Source organism: Anser anser, assembly GCF_964211835.1.
Source record: "Anser anser genome assembly, chromosome: 24".
In the NCBI taxonomy this organism is placed as follows: Eukaryota; Metazoa; Chordata; class Aves; order Anseriformes; family Anatidae; genus Anser; species Anser anser.
This window is the reverse complement of record NC_139745.1, coordinates 6,415,654-6,434,676: the sequence shown is the minus strand read 5'-3', so window position 1 is coordinate 6,434,676 and position 19,023 is coordinate 6,415,654. Positions and strand designations below refer to the sequence as shown.

Genomic DNA, 19,023 nt, shown 5'->3' with positions numbered 1-19,023 from the left:
CCAGTGAAGAGTTTATCTGAAGGTCACGCACAAGTAACTTGGAAGAACAACAAGCACATATTCTGTGTCCATTAGCCTTCAGGGAGCATTCTTCTTCCATACTAATGTCAGGGGAAAATTTTGAAGAAACGGAAGACTCATTTTTGAAAAGCCTTAGGGAGATGACTGTTCAACACTGATTTCTTTGAAAATCCCACCCATAATCTCCAAAGGATTTGAACTAGAAGCTGGTTTCAAGTCAGCTCTATGGAGTTGGGTCAGGATCCCGATTTCAAATGCCCCAAAATCTCTGGTGGTTATTTCGACAGACACTTCAGTTAAGCCCACATTGTTTAGGGACTACAGAACTTGTACAAAAAAGTTGTGAAAATATATCTGAAATGCTAAGTACAGCCATCTAACCCAAGCCTTTAGGTAAACCCCATTTTCCCAGTCAGCTCTAACTATGTAGCCTGTCTCTATACCAGTTACTATAAAACTAATATTATCTGGATACTGATTATTTCTCCCAATCCTTTGCCACTGAAGGGAGGGAAGAAGCGAGACATCGCTTTCAGCTTTCCGCAGCCTATCAAAGAGATTACATCTCCTAAAACAAGATTGCCAGGCCTCTGTTCCAAAAGGACCCAGCACGGTATCTCCAAGTCAAATTGCCTGCAGTAAAGATGACCCATGAGAATCCATCCCACACCTAGATTAAGGCACTAGCTATGCAGCTCTGAAAAGGACTGCGAGCCCAGCTTCTGGTGTGAAAGAAAGCTCAACAGGAGAATGACAAGATGGGCATGACATGCAACGATATGACTTAGATATAGCTCCGGGAAAACTAAAAGGACTGTCTCCATCAGGCTGAAGGGGTGCCACACTCGATCATTAGGACAGTCATTCAGAAAACACCAAGTCATCCTGCAGGGAGAATAAATCCTATGCATGCTGCAGAAGCTTCCTAGCTGGCATTAAATCAGAGGTTGGAAACACAATTAACTAATTTTCATTGCTTGGGAAAAAAACATTACGCAAGAAGGGATGAAAGTTACAGGATAAATAACTGGTGGCTAGCATTTAAATGGACAGCAAATTTGATGTTTATTGCTCCCGTGTTCTTAGCGTGAATATTTTTGTGTTCTTGACATATAAAAAAACACTTATGAGTTTCTTTTATTACTTTATGAGCTCAAGGAGAATGTTAGATAGTTCTTTCTTGTGACAGAATTTGTTGTCTTTTCATGCAGAAATTATTAACCCATGACCCCAATCCTCTCTACCAACCTGACTTTTAAAGAAGTCTTTAATTTTGACTTGTCGGGTTAAATAATACACTTACATTGCAGGATGTCCTATGAGCTTCCAGCATGAACTAGATTCTTATTGTCCAAGACACTCCAGGGACAAACCCAAAAAGTAGTTCTGTGAGATGGCTGAGACATATGTACCTTGCTGCAAACCTCTTCAAACCAGGTGAGACTCATCCACTTCGGATATACAAGTTTTGCAATGAAACTGGACAGGGAAGCCAGTTCAATGGGAGGATGGATGCTTGTTCATACCTGTGCAGGAGGGAGGGTCTGGCTGCCAGAAAAATCTGTTCTCAATCTGCACGCAAGTGATTTTGGCCTCCCCTTGCAGAGCGTATCCTGGATTACACTGGAAGACGATGGAGTCGCCTGCCTCTTTGCTGTCACCACTCCGGCTCCCATTCTGAGGAATCCCTGGGTCATTACAGGAAGTGGCCGTGGAAACTGAAGAGCATTAAAAATACATATACTTAACACAGGCTTTCAGAATTTCCTCTCAGCTTATACCTTTCTTGCTTTGTCAAAAAATGAAGCATCTTATTTTCAGCCACTTTCAACATACTACATTTCATCCTAAAACTTCAAAGTTCCTTCTCTATTTGCCATAAATTTACCTGAAACACATCTGCTAGTTCTCTGAATACATAATAGCAAAGTATTTTGCAGATGACTGATTACCAAGAACTTCATGAAGTTTCCATCCTCCCCACACTGGTCTCTCCAGCAACGACCTTTCCTTTTTAAAGACATTGATTTCCAGAATGGATCAGATAGCCACAGCAGGGAAAGACTACTGCGTTTGCTATAAACTATGGAGGAGATCTATGGCACACTGCCGTTTGGTTCCTGGCTGTTCCAAGTCCCAAGCTACCACCCCATCAAGAAAGCTCCATTTCCTCCTATTTCCATCTTGACTTATTTGCAGAGGACAGTAAGGAAGAGAGGAAGGGAGATAAACCAGAGATTCACGCTGCAGATGCCAAGCACTGGCTGTACTTAGGCTCTGTCCTTAAGCAGATACCCAAGCAATGACTTCATTCTCCATCCTTCCCCCTTCGGTATCTCTTAAAGTTGCCACATGCACAAAAACTGGCTTTTACTTTGCACTGAGCATCTGCCAGGCCAGCTGGTAAAGGCTCTGGGGAGCAGCAAGTTCAAGTACACTACACAGAGTGCAAGTTTGATGTATAATTGTGCACAGGCATGTTTACTTAATAAGTCCAGGCATCCACTGATCTTACATGGCATTTCTATAGAATTCTTTGTCAGACACATGCTGCAAAATATACTGATCTGCTAGCACTTTTCACTTCCCCTGAGTGGGAGGAGAATTTAGCCTTTAGCCCTGACCTTTCAGAAATACGTGTGTTGCCCTCCCAGCCTCACTGCCATGTCCCTTGGAGGTATCGAACAGCCCCCGTTGGTCTCCCAGCCTCTCTCCCCGAGCACCTTCTCAGCGGTGGGCAGGCAGCACAGCTTCTCTGCTGGCTGAGCTCACGGCCTGTCAACACTACAGTTATTTAACAGCAGGGAAAGTCCTGGAGTAACAGAAGTTTTGCAAGCTTATATAGATCATTAAAGTTCACAAGATCCAAAATCGTATACTTCTGAGCTTAGGGCTGACTACTTAGTCACACCTTGTGAACAAAGGCTTTGAACAGAAGCATTCAATAAAGACCAGCTCTGTATCAGGCAGCCAAGCAGAGCTTATTTCCTGCTACGTTGATATGAGTCCATTACACCTAGCCAGTTTATAGCAAGCCCTTCTTAAAAGAGCCAGAGGAAATCCCTCTCTCTTTTTCTGTGCAACTGAAGATAAGGCAAGTTAGCAGCCCATCCTGGTCTTCGCTGGCAGGCTGCGACACAAGCCTGGCAAAGAGAGAGGAAGGCAGAGCTGTGCTCAGTAGCAAAGCTCTCCCTCTGTCATGGTTATCCCAGAAGGTCTTGTGCCAGTGCAAACTCTTCCCAAAGAGCTGGCCTGCTCTCCAGGCCATGCCACGCACCCAGAAGAGAAATCTATAGGCAAAAACCTGGGAGACAGAGAATGGGCTCTGCTGCTTTGATATGTCTGAGTCACAGAAAAGTGGTATCATTGCTCACCCAGCAGTTCCCTGAGCTATTTCCTACCATCTCCAAAATGGGCATCTGCCTGGTTGGTTACTGGACACGTCAGTGAAGGCCTGCATCCTGCAAACCTCTGTGAGAACACTGAGATGTAACACCCTAATATAACTGAAATAAATGTGCTTGCAAGGCCAGGTCTTTGGTAATGACCACCAGGACTTAGGCAATGACAGACTGCAGGTGCATTACACGTAGTGCTCCAGCTTACCATGACATCCCTACAGCAGCTAGAGCTTTTGGGGATCTGCATCTAAGGGGATCCAATTTGAGGGATTTTAAATAGACTTGGTTTTCAGAGACCACTGACCAACTGCTCTCAGAAAGCCTGGGGGAAGCTGCCTGTATGTTGGTGTCTCTAAGGGACCGGGTGGGAACATGGTGGAAAATATCTGTAATTCCTATTGAGTATTCCACAAAGAACTGCTTTACATCTTGCTGCCAAGTTCACCACTGTGAAGGTGACTGTAGCAGAAGGGAGCAGAGAATTTAACTGCATTGCAAGGACAAAATATGTGAGTTTTCTCTATTTGCAGAGACTCAAATGCAGCAAAACACAAATGGCTGGAAGACTGCACAGTTCCTGCTGTTGAGTCCAATACAATGCCATGAGCTTACCGCCAGTAGTACTTCATAGATGGACCCTTGAAATCACTTATCAATAAAGCCAGGTTTGGACAATGCTGAGGAAAGAACATACAGCCTACCTGAAAACTGAACAGCGAAGCCCTGCTTGCTCGTGAAGAAATCCGTGTTGAACTGAAGGATGACGGAATTGAAAGTACTGTGGACATCGCTGGGTAAGCTGGACCCACTCATCTCCTTTAGGAGGATTCCGTTCTCCACCGGACCGTCCCAGATCCTCAGCACGTCGTGGAACTCCTCAGTGTGGAAAACCATGAAATGGAGCCTGTGCAGCAGGAAGAACTGGAGGTCACACCACAAACTAAGCTCTGCCTTCTTCCATGGGAGGGTTACAAAGGTGCTTGCAACCAACCCAAGGTACCTCATCCCACTGTGCGTGTTCTCTCCTGTTACCTGCCACTAACCTCAGACAGTATTTTAGCCCTCTACCAAACATACTCAGTCTATAAAAAGCAAGATCTCCTAGTGGGACACCTCCCTAGTAAAACACTCACATCCATAAACAGAGAACAACTGGGTCATGGATACTAATGCTTTCTGAAATTTGTGTCCTTTGTGCTGTTCCCTAAGCAAAAAAAAGTACTAATTTCTCCTAAAAATCTTGAGTAGCAAAGGTCCAAAAGCCAACCACGGGCAGCAGAGAAATCCCCAGCTGGAAGATCACTGTTGGTTTTGCACTGAAGGTGCTCAGCCATTACAGTGAGTAGCTGTCACACAGACAAAAGGCTCAGTCAAGGACACGCCAGCAACCTGCAGCAGGGAGGCACAGAAGCTGTGAAGAGGAGGATGGGCTTTGTCCTTGGTTTTACAGGGCTCTATTACAGATAAACACGGAAGTATTGAGAAACTTATTCTAAAAGGAAAATTAGCAGTAAATGCGCTAAGGTCCCTTCAGACAACTGATGTATATTCATGCAATTCACACTTTGTCCCTATGTTGCACACAGCAATCACCTTGGCTGTCCTTTTGCTTTTTTGTGTATCCTACAAGGAACGGCTTTTTGTCAAGGGCCAGCATCTACTGATAAAATGCATCGATTTTTGTTACTTGCTTTCAGATCAAAGAATTTGCTCCTGGCACCAAGCTAATCTTGTATATCAGGGGAAAAAATGGAAAGGAAAACAACCAGCACCACTCTTATTTAAAACAGCATCATGCTGGAAAAGAAACCCTCACCAGGGTATTAGGTGCCCCAGAGGTTAATAGAAAAAGGGCAGAAAGGAGTGTGTGTTGGGGGGAGATGGTAAGCAGGCAAGTGCAAATTCTGAACGCTGGATTGAAGCATGTGAGAGGAGCAAAGTGGCTGACACAGGAAAGGATTTTTACACGTTTTACAAAGTTTTGGATGTTGAAAAACTCTATTCAGATCAGCTAACAGAATAACTTCGGTAAGAAATAAAGGAAAAGAGTCAGCATGAGCCAGCTCTCCAAAACACACAATAGGAAGGGAAGGGAGAGAAAACAGAAACTAAGAAGCTGGTGGCTGGTGGTGAAATTACACTCTGCTCTCCATGAGGTGCTTATTACAATGCTCTGAATGCAGATTGTGTTTCCTTACCGTGTGTACTTTATAGTTTTGTCTGCCCTGGAGAGAGGGCTGCAAAGTCTTCAGCACTTGCATCAAATGCTCCTTGGTACACAACCGCCTGCAGCAAGTGCTACTCGGAGCTCTGCTTTTTCCTGCTTTTAAACTCAACCAGGGCTCTGCCTGCTTGACACTTCCACAGAAAATTCCCCAGAGAAAACCCAAGATGCTGCCAGGAGTCACCCTGGTGAGGAAACTCACTGCAGAGCCTGCACCAGTGATGGACCTGGCTGGGTGGGAGGAGGACAGAAGTGACCTGGTGGCACCTGGGACGGGACAAACTTGGTCCCAGCACAACCCCCAGTGGGATGCTCCTCGCTTCCCACCCCGGGCTGGGGCAATGCCATGCTGCACTTCTCTCCAAAACAACCTCTGCTGTGGAAGGATGTAAAGCAGCTGCCACACAAATCCAGACTTCGCAAGGAGCTTTTGGATCTTCCAAGACGAGAAGAACCACCTAAGCATGAGATACCGTCATTATTATTGTCACCCCCAAGGGAGTTACCAACTAAAGCTGCTGCGATACATCAGGGCTCAGTCCTTTTCACTCCTGCACTTAAAATGTCAGCCGACAAAAAGCCATTCAGTCGTCTCTGTTTCTCATTGCCACATTAGCACTGGGGGAAATACCACCCGACATGGTGCAATCAGGCTAACCTGGGTAACTCCAGGCACGCCACTCCGAAACAGGGGCAGAGATCTATAAACTGTACTGAGAAAAGCTGCAAAAATAAAACAATCAGGTACTGGGCTTAAAACCCTGGCAGCCCTCAGAAGAGAACAAGAAAGCATTTGCTTGGCTGCTTTCCCATTTATCCAGGGCAAACAAATAAATAAGGTAGAAACATGAAAAGAAAAAAAAAAAAAAAGGAAAAAAAGCCAAACACTGCAACGCACTCAGCAACAAAATGACATCCATGGAATCCGACAGAAACCGAAAGAGCTGAATCATAAATCTACCTAGCAGAGACCTTGCATTTAAAAAACAAATAAAAAAAACTCAAGGAAAATAAGAATGGATCATAGCAGAGCTGCTCTCCACAGGTGCCTTGGCCTGATGGTTTGCTCGCAGGCTAGCCAGTGCCAGTTAGCCAGAATTGCCAGGGAAAACTCATCGCTGAAGATCTCAGAAACAGGGAAACAGGGAGATGGTGGCAGAGACTGACCCAGGATGGGGAACACCTGGGAGCTCACCAACACCTCGCCGTGGGACCGAGGCTAACTGCTGCCTCCAGCAGCTCCCTTCCCTCATTTACTTCTAGTAAGCAACTTGCTCGCAGGCTTTACCAGCGAGGAGAATGCCTTAGGAATATAACCAGATGACATAAGTTGCTCAACACCAGCTGGTTGAGGAGTCTGTTGGGATAGCTGATTTTATTAAGAAAACTGGTGATCTCTGAAGCAAATCAATCTATTCAAAAAGCACATCTGTAACCAAACAGCACAGTTTTTCTATCAGCCTGACTCCATTCCCAGCAGGGCTTAATTTAAGACAAGACAGAACAACTGACTTAGCAGACAATGGAGACACTCTGACAATCCCAATTACATGCAAGAAAATGCAGCTAAAAGCAAATCAGGAATATATATGCATATATATATATAAGCTGCCCTCTATCATATAGAGGGAGAGAGAGAGGGCAACTTCTCCCAGCTTAGCAAGGCGGAGGAGAGGCCAGCTCTGCACTGATGATCTGCACGACCTGTACAAAACCACTCTGCCCCAGCCCTCCAGAAGGCACCCCACGAGCTGCCTGACCAGCCTGGGGGTCCCTCCTGCTGCCGCCTCCTGCCCAAGCCCCTGCCTCCAGCTTGGCTCCGTGCAAGCTGCTGAGCTCCCATCCGGAGAGGGCTGCAGCAGAAGGCAGCCCGACAGCACTGCGCTCTGACGTCCCCGCCGTGTGGTAATGCCAAAGCTGCAGGTCCTTGATGCTACCAGCACTTTGCAGGGCTCCCCACCGCCACCCTCTAGCCAGGAGAGGGTTCCCAAACGTAAAAGCTGCTAAATGTTACGCGCCTAGAAATATCCGTAGAAGAAAACTGCAACAGCCAGATGCTTTCACTCGTACTTCTCGATGAGACTGTGAAAAACGGAGCCTGTCCATACAGCACCATTCGTTAGGCTGGGGCTGGCAGCATCAATAAACCCTCGCGTGACACTGAGATCACCGCCACGCAACAGAACGCCACTGCCGCTCCTAACCGTATATTCACTGCTCTCAGCTCTGCAAGCAGGACTTGAAGGCAATGCCATTCATTTTCCAGCACACCCTCCTGCTTCTCCATCCTATTTCTCTCCCTAGTCTTGCAGGCAAGTCACTTCAGTTGCAATTTTGTGTGTGCGTGCATGCTTGTGTTTGCACATGCACACGATTAATCCTCTCTCAAAGTACAACCCTTTAACTTTCATGGCAATAACAGACAGACTGATTTTTCTGCCTCTCTCTCCTTCCTTTCCTTCCCATCCTTCTGTGCAGATACAGCTTTATTCAAAAAGCTTTGGTGATTAATTTTAATGTAAGTTATAAATGAGGGCTTTATACAATTGCATCATGCGTGAAGAGGATTATTTTTCCAATGGATTACCATAAAAATGAACTTGCTGAAAATGTGCTCTCTCAACTACCCAGAGATCATCTGTTCTGTTTGAGCTGCCAAATAAAGGAAGAGAAGAAGAGAGCTTTCATCTCTAATGACAAAGGAAGGGTCACAAGGTGTATTACCATACTATTGCCTGGCATCGTTTCATTTCAGTCATGGCCCCTTCCAAGCCTCTGGCTGATCCTGCAAACATGAGCCTATGGTTCTGCTCCTTTGTGTACTCTCAGAGAAGTGGCTAGGATTATGCATGTGAGTAAAGTGTGGGTAAAGTTCATTTGCTGAAGCAGTCTTTGGGTGAGGTAATCTCCTACACTTTGGGGGAGGAACAGAGGATGGGGTTTCATGCCTACTTTGTCCTACAGAAATCTTCAGGATCTCCTAGAGAAGAATGAAAAAAAGAGGAGAATTCAACTGGAAGTTGCTTGTGCAGGAATTAAGCTGCACTGGCTATGCTCTTTCTTCTACGTCCATATCAGAAACCATCCATTATTGAACCGTACTGATAAGCAGACCTAAGGGAGAGAATTTCTGCTTTACGGAAAAACGAAAATATTGGACCAAGCCTATCCCCCACATAAATCCATCGACTAAAAGCACCGTAGAGCTCAACATGATTAACTGTCTCCACTGAAGAGAAGATGGGTGCTGACGCAGCAAGGAATCTATGGTGGAGATGAATGAGTGCAGGACCAGAACAGCAACAGGGCTCAGGCCAGCACAGAAACAGGGCTCACGCACCAGGTAACAAGCATTAGAAAGGATGATGGGGAGATCCTGGGAGAAGAGGATTTTTGTTGAATAAACCTTAAAATCTACCCTTCTTCCCCACAAGACCCATCAATTAGCAAAAACTTTACTTGCCAGTACAGTTGTTTTCTGTTGAAGATGGCTTTGGCTGGCCTGAAATACAAAGGTACATGCAGAGCAGTGCAGGAATGGCTTGGCAGGGCTCGGGGCACATCGCAGCGTGGGAACAGTGGCAAGCGGCAGGGATCACAGATGAAGCATCACGGAGTAGAAAACTGCTTGGATTCTGCTGGTGACTGCACTAACTTTACGAGCCAAATGTTCTCAGTACCATGCCTACCTAACTGCCAAACTCACATAACTTATAAACAAATTACCTTTCAGATTGCCATTTTCCAACAGGAAAGTAAAACCAGAACAACAACAGAAGTCAGAGGAGTGGGAAGAAAAAACAGTCTTGGGTCTCTGTACAGACCAGATGTTTAGAAACAATCTTGAGCTTTTCCTTTGGGAGAATAACTGCATTTTATCTCCTAAAATTCCCTTTTTAATATTATTTTTAATTCTAGATTTATTTTTATTACTAAAACCTACACGAAACAATAAAATTAGAAGATGAAAGCTACGTGTTGTGGTCTCATTTTTCCAGCTGTTCACTCGCACCTGGGGACCCCCATGCCTGACAGTTCGCTCATTCTCACAAACAACTTGACAGAGCTCATCTGCTTTGGTGTTAATTCACTCTGGCAGCATGAATGAGAGATGAACCAAATCCATAATTGCCTTCCACTATCCTTTGTGGTGCCTGAAGAATTTGGAAACCCAATGACAAGACATTACTAAACCTCTCTGACCTCAGGTCATGAAAGCACTGAGTAAACCATCACCACTCTGAAGAAGAAATGCAGAAACAAACAAAAACTGTAAAAACCAGGAGCGAAGACCTTCAACTCACCCTATTGTGCAGCCAGCTTCTGCCTCTATTGTCCAAATGCAATTCAGATTATGATCATAGGGTGTGGGGTATCCGGGAGACAGTATCCGTCCTGACGACTCTCCTTTGATAGTACCCCCACACTCAGCTGAAAAACATATGGGTTGGTGAGAAGATTCATGACATATTATGGCTCTTGGCAACAATGCAACTGTCATCCTATCGATACAACAGAGAATTTCTTCCCATCTGAAGAGATTCTTAGAGCTTACTAGCCAAAGATAAGGAGAGTCTTTTAATTCAGCTTTTAATTCAGAACAGTGAGTCAGCAGAATAACTGCACTTCTCTGCATGTTCCTAAAATCTGACATGTTGTCAAAGCTTCCCTCCACCTTTTTGGCTTCATAGTGAATAAAGACAGAGCCTGCCAGCATCCTGGCTTTCCCTGATTCATGCTTGGGGTGAAAGAGCTCAATTCTTCTCCTTGCATCTGCAAGAAGTCTTAACGATTCATGAATGTGATCAAGGGAACAAGCCAATATATGTATGTCTGCTACATGAACCTCAGTGAGAGGATTTTTGAATAGTTTTCATAATATGTCCATCAAAATTCTGTAAGTTTCCACATGTTCATGCAGACTATGACTAGTATATGCAGACATGACTAGTCAACGTGTCTATTCAGCTAATAGGGTAAAGGTTAGGAAGATGGATAAATCACAGAAATTTGTCTTTTCACCTCAACAAGCAAGGCTAAAATTCATCAGACTTGTGGCATAAAGGTTCTAACTTCTGGCAGAATTCAGAACACCAATGTCTGAGCACACCACTTACGACAAAGAAGGCAGCCTGCTGGTTGCTGAGATCAGAGACGTAAGTCTCTAAGAACTTGAACATGCCCTGGGAAACACTAGCTAAGCATGTCGCTGTCATGTAACAAACCAACAGCATTTCATTTAGATATACAAAATTTAATAAAAGAATTTTCCATGCAAAAAGATATTCTGCTGGAGAGTTATAGGTAAAGGGGAACTCAGGACTTAACGAAGAGAAGACTAAGGGAATTAAAATGTCTGAGAAACTGGGATCAGATGTCATGTAGCTCTCAAATAAACATGACTTTGAACTGTCAAATGCCAGGACGCACATTGAAGTCTGCCATTATCAGGAAGTGCCACTCTATTTAACACATACAAGTGAAAGGACACGGACTGAGAAAGCAGTAGTCGCCTTGCAGTGAAGCACAAAACCTTGTCAAATCTGTGCTCAGAGCACAGTGTTTCATGTTAAAACTGCTTGTAGAAGTTTTGCAGCTATCAGCGCTCTCAATCTGAAGATGCCTTACACAGGATCCTTATCAATATCTCTTTTGATGTAGATGGCTGCAATCAATACCAGAGATAATGTCACGTGCATTAGCTAAAGAGAAAGAAAGGGCACTCAGTGCATTGCCCGCAAGCAAAGCACTTGTTAGAGGAGTTGTTAAAAGCAAGAGTTGTCTCACCTACACAGGTTGGCAGGGGTTGATCCCAAGCTCTCCGCTCTCCGGTCAGACAGACCAGCACCCTGCTGCCTCGCAGTGTATAGCCAGGGTCGCAATTAAAGGATACAGAGCTGCCAGCGAAGTGTCCTTCGTCATGGACCTTGTAGCCAAATTGCGGGATGCCAGGGTCCTCGCATTTGATGAGTTCAAAACCTGGAGCAGGAGAAACAGCATCAGCTTTCCTCATAAATTTAACGGCCAGAAGCCATTAGCACAAGATTATATTAATTGCTTTCCTCTTAAGAAAAATGCTCTGTTGGAGAAAAGAAACACCATATGGAGAATTGTATTTTTTGATTGAGATTGGAAAGAGATCCCAGGGATCTGATATCTCAGTTGCAAGTAGAAGTTTCTGTATCACCACTGCCTCATTCACAACAGAACAGGCTTGCTGGCATAATTCATCTCCCCCACTCTGCTTCCACTTTAGACCCCAAGATCTTTACAGAAAGGACCGTTTGCTCTACTCATGCAACTGTAACAAAAATACACAACTACACCTCAGATTCCCATCTCACAGGCATATGGGCCCAAGGCTTACTAGAAAACTGCAGCTCAAAGCCTTTACTCGTGTTCTCGCTGTTGGTGATGAACTCAAGCCACATGCTGCTGGAAGTGCTGTTTATGCTGGTGCCAAGCATTTCAGAGCGACTAAAGGAACCCAGCAGGCGAGCAGAGCTATTGCTGCCATCATAGACCTGGGAGGAACAAGAAACACATACTGGAAAACATCCTTTATTTGCTACTTGAGGGGTAAATCCTCCATGACTGAGAATAGGGACAGCTCATTTGGAGCCAGTGAAATTATTCCCATTAAGAGTCTGACTCGATAAGAGTTGATGATGCTGTTTGTTTGAGGAGCAGAATTCATGCCCTGGAGGATACGCATCCCTCCCCTTACACCTGAGCTTATACCGCACTCAGGGCCGTGTATTCTGAACTAAACTCTCTTTCCAAAGCTTCAACACAGCTACTGGGAAAAACACACTGTTCCTAGAGTGAGTCATGGATCTGTCTTGACCCCACTATTATTTAAAAAAAAAAACAGATTTTTTTCTTTTGGATAGGATGATTCTCTTATGAGGATAAAGGGCAACTTCTCGCTAATAGAGATTGACAGTAACTTTCCTCAGGAGTAGAAGAGAAGTTGATGACAAACCTGTTAAGAGAAAATAATTTCTTTCACAAGTATATTCTTTGCATTAGCAGGAAACCTCTCTCGTTCTAGTCATCCTGTGAGTTGAAAATATGTGGATTACACCTATCTCACGGTGCAGAAGTATGGCACTTAAAGAAGGACGGAGGCATTCTCTGGGAAGATGGTTTAGCACAGCAGCACACATCTTGTAATATTAATGCTTCCTACAAAACTATTTCTTTTTGATTAATAGAAACTCAGCCTGGATTTGTCTCCTTCCATATAGAATCCTGAAACTTGTAAATGCAGATTAATCTGAGTATGGGAATGCTGAAGAGCTTGAATTTAAATAAACCCGCTTTGCAGGGGATTCAGGCTTGGTTCCTAGAAACACAAAAATAATGCTACAAACCTCCCACTCCCTCATGTGTCAACAGCTCCCACTGTACAACTGTGCAGATTAAAAACTGAAGTCTAGCTACAAGGGGAAGATCTCTGGCATTCCAGTAAATCTATTAAATTATTTACCCAAATTAATGCGCATTTCCACACAGTTGGTGTAATTTCTGTAGCTCTGCGTGGTATTTGAAGATGATGGGTTAAAGCCTGTCTTTCCCTATCTACTCACTCTCAGAGGCCAAGTATTTCTCTCTAAAAATAAAAGTAGCCTCTCTCAGTCCATATGGGCTCTTTCCACTACTTTTGCTGTTTAAGACAGATGCTTGGTAACCTAAACAATAAGGCACAATATGCGTAACGAAGACTGAAGCCTTCCCTGCATCTTAGGGAAGACGACAGCAGAAGGTATAGCAATACAGCACAGATATCCACATTTTTACAGGGTACAGAATTTGTTTATACACTCATCAGCAGAGTGAAGCCTCAAACAATCACCTAGGCTGAAGAGCACAGGATGCTCACTACTGCCTTAGTGCTGTTGCCAGGGACTGCCATGAGCACGTGAAGTTCAGAGGTGCTCATTCCCTAAAATTATAGAATATGTTTTAAACGCAGCCAACTAACGCCCAGCAGTGACACATGCTGATCAGACAGTTTCCCTGGGCTAGAATACATTGTTTCACAGCTATATCAGCTTTCGACCTTGTTCTAGCACTAGAGTGAATACCCACAGATAATATCCTAGCTCATCTGCCTAGCCTTAGGAACAGTCTGATCCAGGAAATCTTGCTGCTGTCTTCAAAGCAGCCATGTCAGGCACCTAGTGACACAGCAGTGACTCCTAGCTATGAAAGCCATATGAAGGACTTTTGGGGGGATGTCAGTCCAATTCCTAGTATGAGACCCTTCCAGAGATTACCACTGCACTCCTGGCACTGCCTGGGTGGCATTTTCCAGAGATTAGTCACAGCTAGCTCTGTTAAAATTTTAGGACATCACCTCCCTTTCAGATCTTGCTCTCATTACAGCACTACCCTTCACTGGTAGAGACAAAAGAATTACCTTGAGGACATCTCCTGCTTCCAGTTCAAAAGTCCTGGCTTTCAGCTGGATCCCCTTTCCTGGCTGCGTCTGGATGGAGTAGATGCACTCGTGGTTGTTGTTATAGTTTATTGGATAGTTGGGGGACAACAGAACACCTTGGGTTCCAGTTACAGATGAGCCACATTCAGCTATATAAAGACATAAAACCACATTTTAATAACCACAGATGCTCACTCCTTCCTATACCCATCCGCTAACATATCCATGAACTCTACTTCCAAGTGTAATTAGTGAAAAAACAAAGAAACAAACCCCAGCACTTACTAGCACCTCTATCATGCTTAAACCTCAGGTGTTTTACAAGAGATTAACATCCTCTCCTTGTACAGATAGGGAAACTGCATCACAAAAAGTCAAAATCCATGGAAAGCCACCACCTGCTCAAAAGCATGTGTGTTTGTGATCCTTCCTGATCCACGAACCAGAAGGAAATTAAAATAATATTATTAGATTGAAATATTTAAAGTCTTTTGCCATGCTGTATAGACAAATACCTTTACAACTTTTACATTAACATGGGAAATAAAAATTGTAATGGCATTCCTTTAACAGCCAGCACAGCACACCACTGGCTGCTGGTACCTGTGTGTTTCAAGTGTAGATCTCTGTGCAGAAAGAAACGCTCAGTGAAACTCTAAAATAATTACAAATGATAAAGCTACGTGTGAATTTGAAAATCTTCCCCAAAACAATTTCCTGAAAACTAAAAGGGCAAAATTTGACATTTCCTTTTGTTTGTTGTTAATTCTGCCCTTGGCTCTTCAGTTCATCATCTAACAATATTTTAAAGGACCTCTTGCCCCTTGCTCCCTGCTTTTGTTTTTCTTCCCAGCTTTGCAGCTAACAATTACATCCATTCCCGCTAGAAAAAGAGAGAAAACTGGAAATCCTTTTGCCCCTCTGTTTCAGAAACTAGCTCTAATTTACATGTTTGTTTCCTCCCAACATGTCACTCAAAATCCCACAATGGGCTTGGGTTTTTCTGTGGCATAGAAAGAATTGACCTTTCTTGTTCAAAATACAAGGGATTGGGGACGGAGAAGGAGATGCTGCTGCAGGAATCCCTGTCAACCTCTTGCTCAGGGAACTGGAAGGGTAGGGGTAGTATATGTTACTGCAATTGTTTCTCTCATTTCTGAGGGGTAGTTTATGTTCCGTTACAGGTTATAAACTGCTATAGTTTTACCAGTTCTGAAAGAGGAAAAAAAAAAAGAATCCCTTCTCTCAGTTATTCACTACGATCTGTCCCTCGCCTGTCCCTATTCTATTACATTCCTCTAGTAAGGCTTCTCTGCTTTTCTGCTCTGGGTAGTGTGAACAACATTTGTTTTTGAGTCATTTGAAGTTGGAAGATTTGTAAGACACAAAACTAGGCAGAGTGATCTTCCTTAGAGAAGGAGGAGAATGACAGCTTTGGAGATTCAATCGATCTCGAATCTCATGAGATCTGGGTTTAAGGCTTCCAGAAAATAGAAAGAACCAACATTCGCCTATTTTATGTACTTCAGTTGCAAGCTTTTAAAGACACTACCTCTTTCTCCTATGAACATGCCACAGTGAGTATAACAGGAATGCTTGTAGCGAGGACATGCAGTCCTCGCTACATGATATAGCGAACAGATATTCAAGTGCATCTGATTGCAAGCAGCAGTAGTACTGTGATAGCACTGAGCTTTCCCAGAGCTCATGGGACAATATGAAAATTAGCTCTTACCTGCGGGTATCTAAGGGAGGAAGCAAAAGTTTGCAACACTCAGATACAGCTTGAGGGCCTACTTGCAAAATGGCATCCCAAGGATGTGTGTCCTCCTTCGAGGACACCTCTTGCCAGCAGTGACTGTCTTGTCCGAGCATCTGAGCCCAGCTAGAGCCACTGCAGCCCGTTTGCTACATAGACATACAATCCCCTAGCATATGCAAATATATCCTGCAACCACTCTACGTTTAGGATTTTTTGTTACTCCCTGATTAGCTCCCACATGAGCAAACCGTGAGTCGTCATTTTCTTGGCCTATTTACCCTGAAAGATTTTCAGCTGTAAAACATTGGCTTGCTACTCCTTTGAGTCCCAGTGTTTTGTATGCACAACTGGGCAGAGTTGTTCCAACTTGCCCTGAAAACAGCTTTTCTGATTAGCTAGCTCTGCCTCGTCTCCACGGGTCCTTCGCAGCATACAAAGCTGCTGGATCTCAGGGAAACCATCATGGTGCATGTGCAGCTTTCTGCACCGACTCTGCTACTTCTGCCGGTCCTCCCGATAAAAGATGAAGGCAAAATAAGGAGGCAGCAGCAGACGTGGGGAGAGGAGGTACTTCTGAGGTGACTTTCTCCTTCCCCTCTTGGCCTCTACGGAAAGGACGACATTCCCTTTAGCACAGATTACCCGGGATGATGCTGGGGACATCAGCGCTTGGCACCTGGTCTGAAGCAGCAGTCAGCGGGGAGGCATTCCTGCCCTGGAGAGACGGGCTGGCCAAGGGACAAGATCACCCTTGTTGCTATACAGATCCATCTAGAACAGGAACTGAATATAAAGTGTCTGGGCTCTCTGGCAAAAACACATCTCCTGTGATCTGAGGGGCTACGTCCCCAGTTTCCATCTGCATCCTTTTTAACAGGGCAAGCACACAGGCTTGAATATTCACTGCGGGCATCATGGAAAAAGCTGTCACCCTGCTACCAGAGTTCTGTGCACATCACCAGATGGGAAATTCGATCCGTTATTACAAAACCCACATGCTAATTCAAAGCCATCTACAGTAGGGAACTGGGAAAATGGAAGCCATTGCGTCCATTTAGGGATGTCTGAGGATCAGATTTAAGCTATGTCATGATTCTTTTTGATTTCTATTCCCTTGATGAGCTTTCTCTGCAACCTGATTATTATTCATGCCCTGAAGAGGCTGCTTGTCACAGCAGGATGATGCAACCCTGAGACCTAGGCATTAAACAGTGCTGGGAAATGCATTCAGCATGGCAGGAGTCAACAGCAAAGCTCAACAGACTGAGAAAGTAGCCTGGCTCTTGCTGGGATGCCTTCTTTGTGAAGGTTGCACATAAAGAAAATCTACCTACCAGGCTCTGCCAGAGTGAAAACAGGTAAGAGATCTGGTCTATCTGGTCTGAATGAATCCTTCACGGTGCTGTGGGTGACCCAGGCAGCAGCAGAGTACTGAATATTTTCCCCCCTACTAAACATACAACAAAACCAGAAATACGTAAATCTTCCTTTTGCAAAGGCCTGAGGCAGTGGTGATTCTTCTTCCTTTCTGCCTTCTCACTGTGGCACACTGCTGCTTCTGCTCTTTTTTGTGAGCCGCTGTGCTTGGAGGGGTCTCTGCAGGCTGGGCAGGGGGCTGCCCTGCAGACCTCGCCAGACAAGGCTGTCTGGAGCCCATCTGCATTAGGGATGACAGCCAGAAACTTGCTCCGTGTTGCAGATGACTTCTTCCTCTCCTGTATCTCTAGATTTATTTATTAGTATAAATAATTGCCAGAGTGATTGCAAAAATGGTACTTTGGTTAGGAGGAAGAGAAATGCAAGGTGTATCGTGCTGGAAACCTCTGCAGAATAAGGAAAAAGTAAGAGCTACAGGGAGTTTTCCAGGGACATCCGCTCTAATTTGAAATTTGCATTCCTTAAGATCACCTACCCAGAAGCAGCTTTCATCTCTGGACTATTAAGTTTTATAGCACATGGATTCGAAGGGAGGATGGCCCTAAAACCAGGCTGTTTTACAGAACCTATCCCCAAAAGGATGATGTATCTCCCATAGTTTGTGACTCATTCACTTGTATGATCACCGGGGCTCGACCACAGCGCTGTGAATGGGCTGCAGAGACAGGGGGCTTCTGCTGACATGGGACCCCAACGGCGGGGCACTCCTCGCGCTCCAATGTGGGATAGGACTGCAGCCCCTCTGCCCATCCCTGCCCTCCCCACACTGAGCCAGGGCGGCTGAATTTGTGCCAGCTCCCCATCCCCTCACCACCCGGCCTGCAAACTGAAGGATGCCGCCCCCGAGGCGTCCCCCCGGGGTGTGCCGCACATCCCTGCCCGACTAAACGATCCAGCACAGCGAAACCAACCAAGCAAAATGAAAGCACATGACCACCTACCAACACACCTTGGCAGAGGCGAACTCCACACACGCCGCCGCCCCCCGAGGCAGGTGATGCGCGACGCGCCCTCCAGCCGGTACCCGGGGAAGCAGGAGAAGGTGAGGACGTCGCCCACGCCGAACTGCAGGCCCTTCCTGATGCTGTAGGCCGGGACCTCTGGCTCATCGCAGGGCTCCAAGTCGTATTCTGCAGGGGGACAAAGACGCGTATGGCATGGCAGGGTGACACCTCACAGCCCTTTCTCCCCAGCTGTGAACTTAAGGATGAGGGGGGAGCTTTGAGTTTCGAGCCAGCTGCAGTGCAGGTCTGAAAAAGCAGCATCCATGTGAGATGTATGACCTCTTTGACCACGAAGACCAGCTTGAGTCTCACTCTCCATACACAACCCTTGGGGTGTCACCAGGATATTGATTTAAACCAGCTCAAAATACAACAGGCCTTGTTTTCTGTCACTGTTGTCAGCCAAACAAGAAAGTGACACCAGTGGTGGCCAAACACGATGGAAATCTGTCATCCTCCCCCTGGTTTAGTAAAATGAAGATGAATTGATCCGTATGGGATTTCTGGTTGCCTCTCCATTACTAATCCTGAAAATGAATGAACACAGCATCCTGCTTGGGGAATGCAAGAGAACATTTAAGCTGCTACTAAATGAAAGGTCATGGAGCGTTATGGAAAAGAGCCAAATGTATGTCTTTGGTCACAAACCATTTTAAATGAAACCTTTTTTGAGAGCTATTTTTTGAACAAATAACAGAAGTGCAGAATACAAAGTATGTGCTTATATA

General features: G+C 45.0%; 1 protein-coding gene across 20 annotated transcripts in view; it reads right to left on the bottom strand.

Moving 5' to 3' along the window:
* CSMD2 (CUB and Sushi multiple domains 2) overlaps window positions 1-19,023 on the bottom strand; it is a gene marked incomplete at its 5' end in the record, with an annotated part of 338,842 nt that overhangs the window by 91,869 nt on the left and 227,950 nt on the right. For all 20 annotated transcript variants that reach the window (XR_014575007.1, XR_014575008.1, XM_083809741.1 and 17 more), the window contains 7 exons: window positions 1,548-1,739; window positions 4,124-4,326; window positions 9,951-10,077; window positions 11,434-11,625; window positions 12,014-12,170; window positions 14,072-14,241; window positions 18,233-18,421. Coding sequence is in view for 18 of the 20 variants with exons in the window: in XM_083809741.1 (XP_083665867.1) it covers window positions 1,548-1,739; window positions 4,124-4,326; window positions 9,951-10,077; window positions 11,434-11,625; window positions 12,014-12,170; window positions 14,072-14,241; window positions 18,233-18,421 (1,230 nt within the window). The remainder of the gene's footprint in view (window positions 1-1,547; window positions 1,740-4,123; window positions 4,327-9,950; window positions 10,078-11,433; window positions 11,626-12,013; window positions 12,171-14,071; window positions 14,242-18,232; window positions 18,422-19,023) is intronic.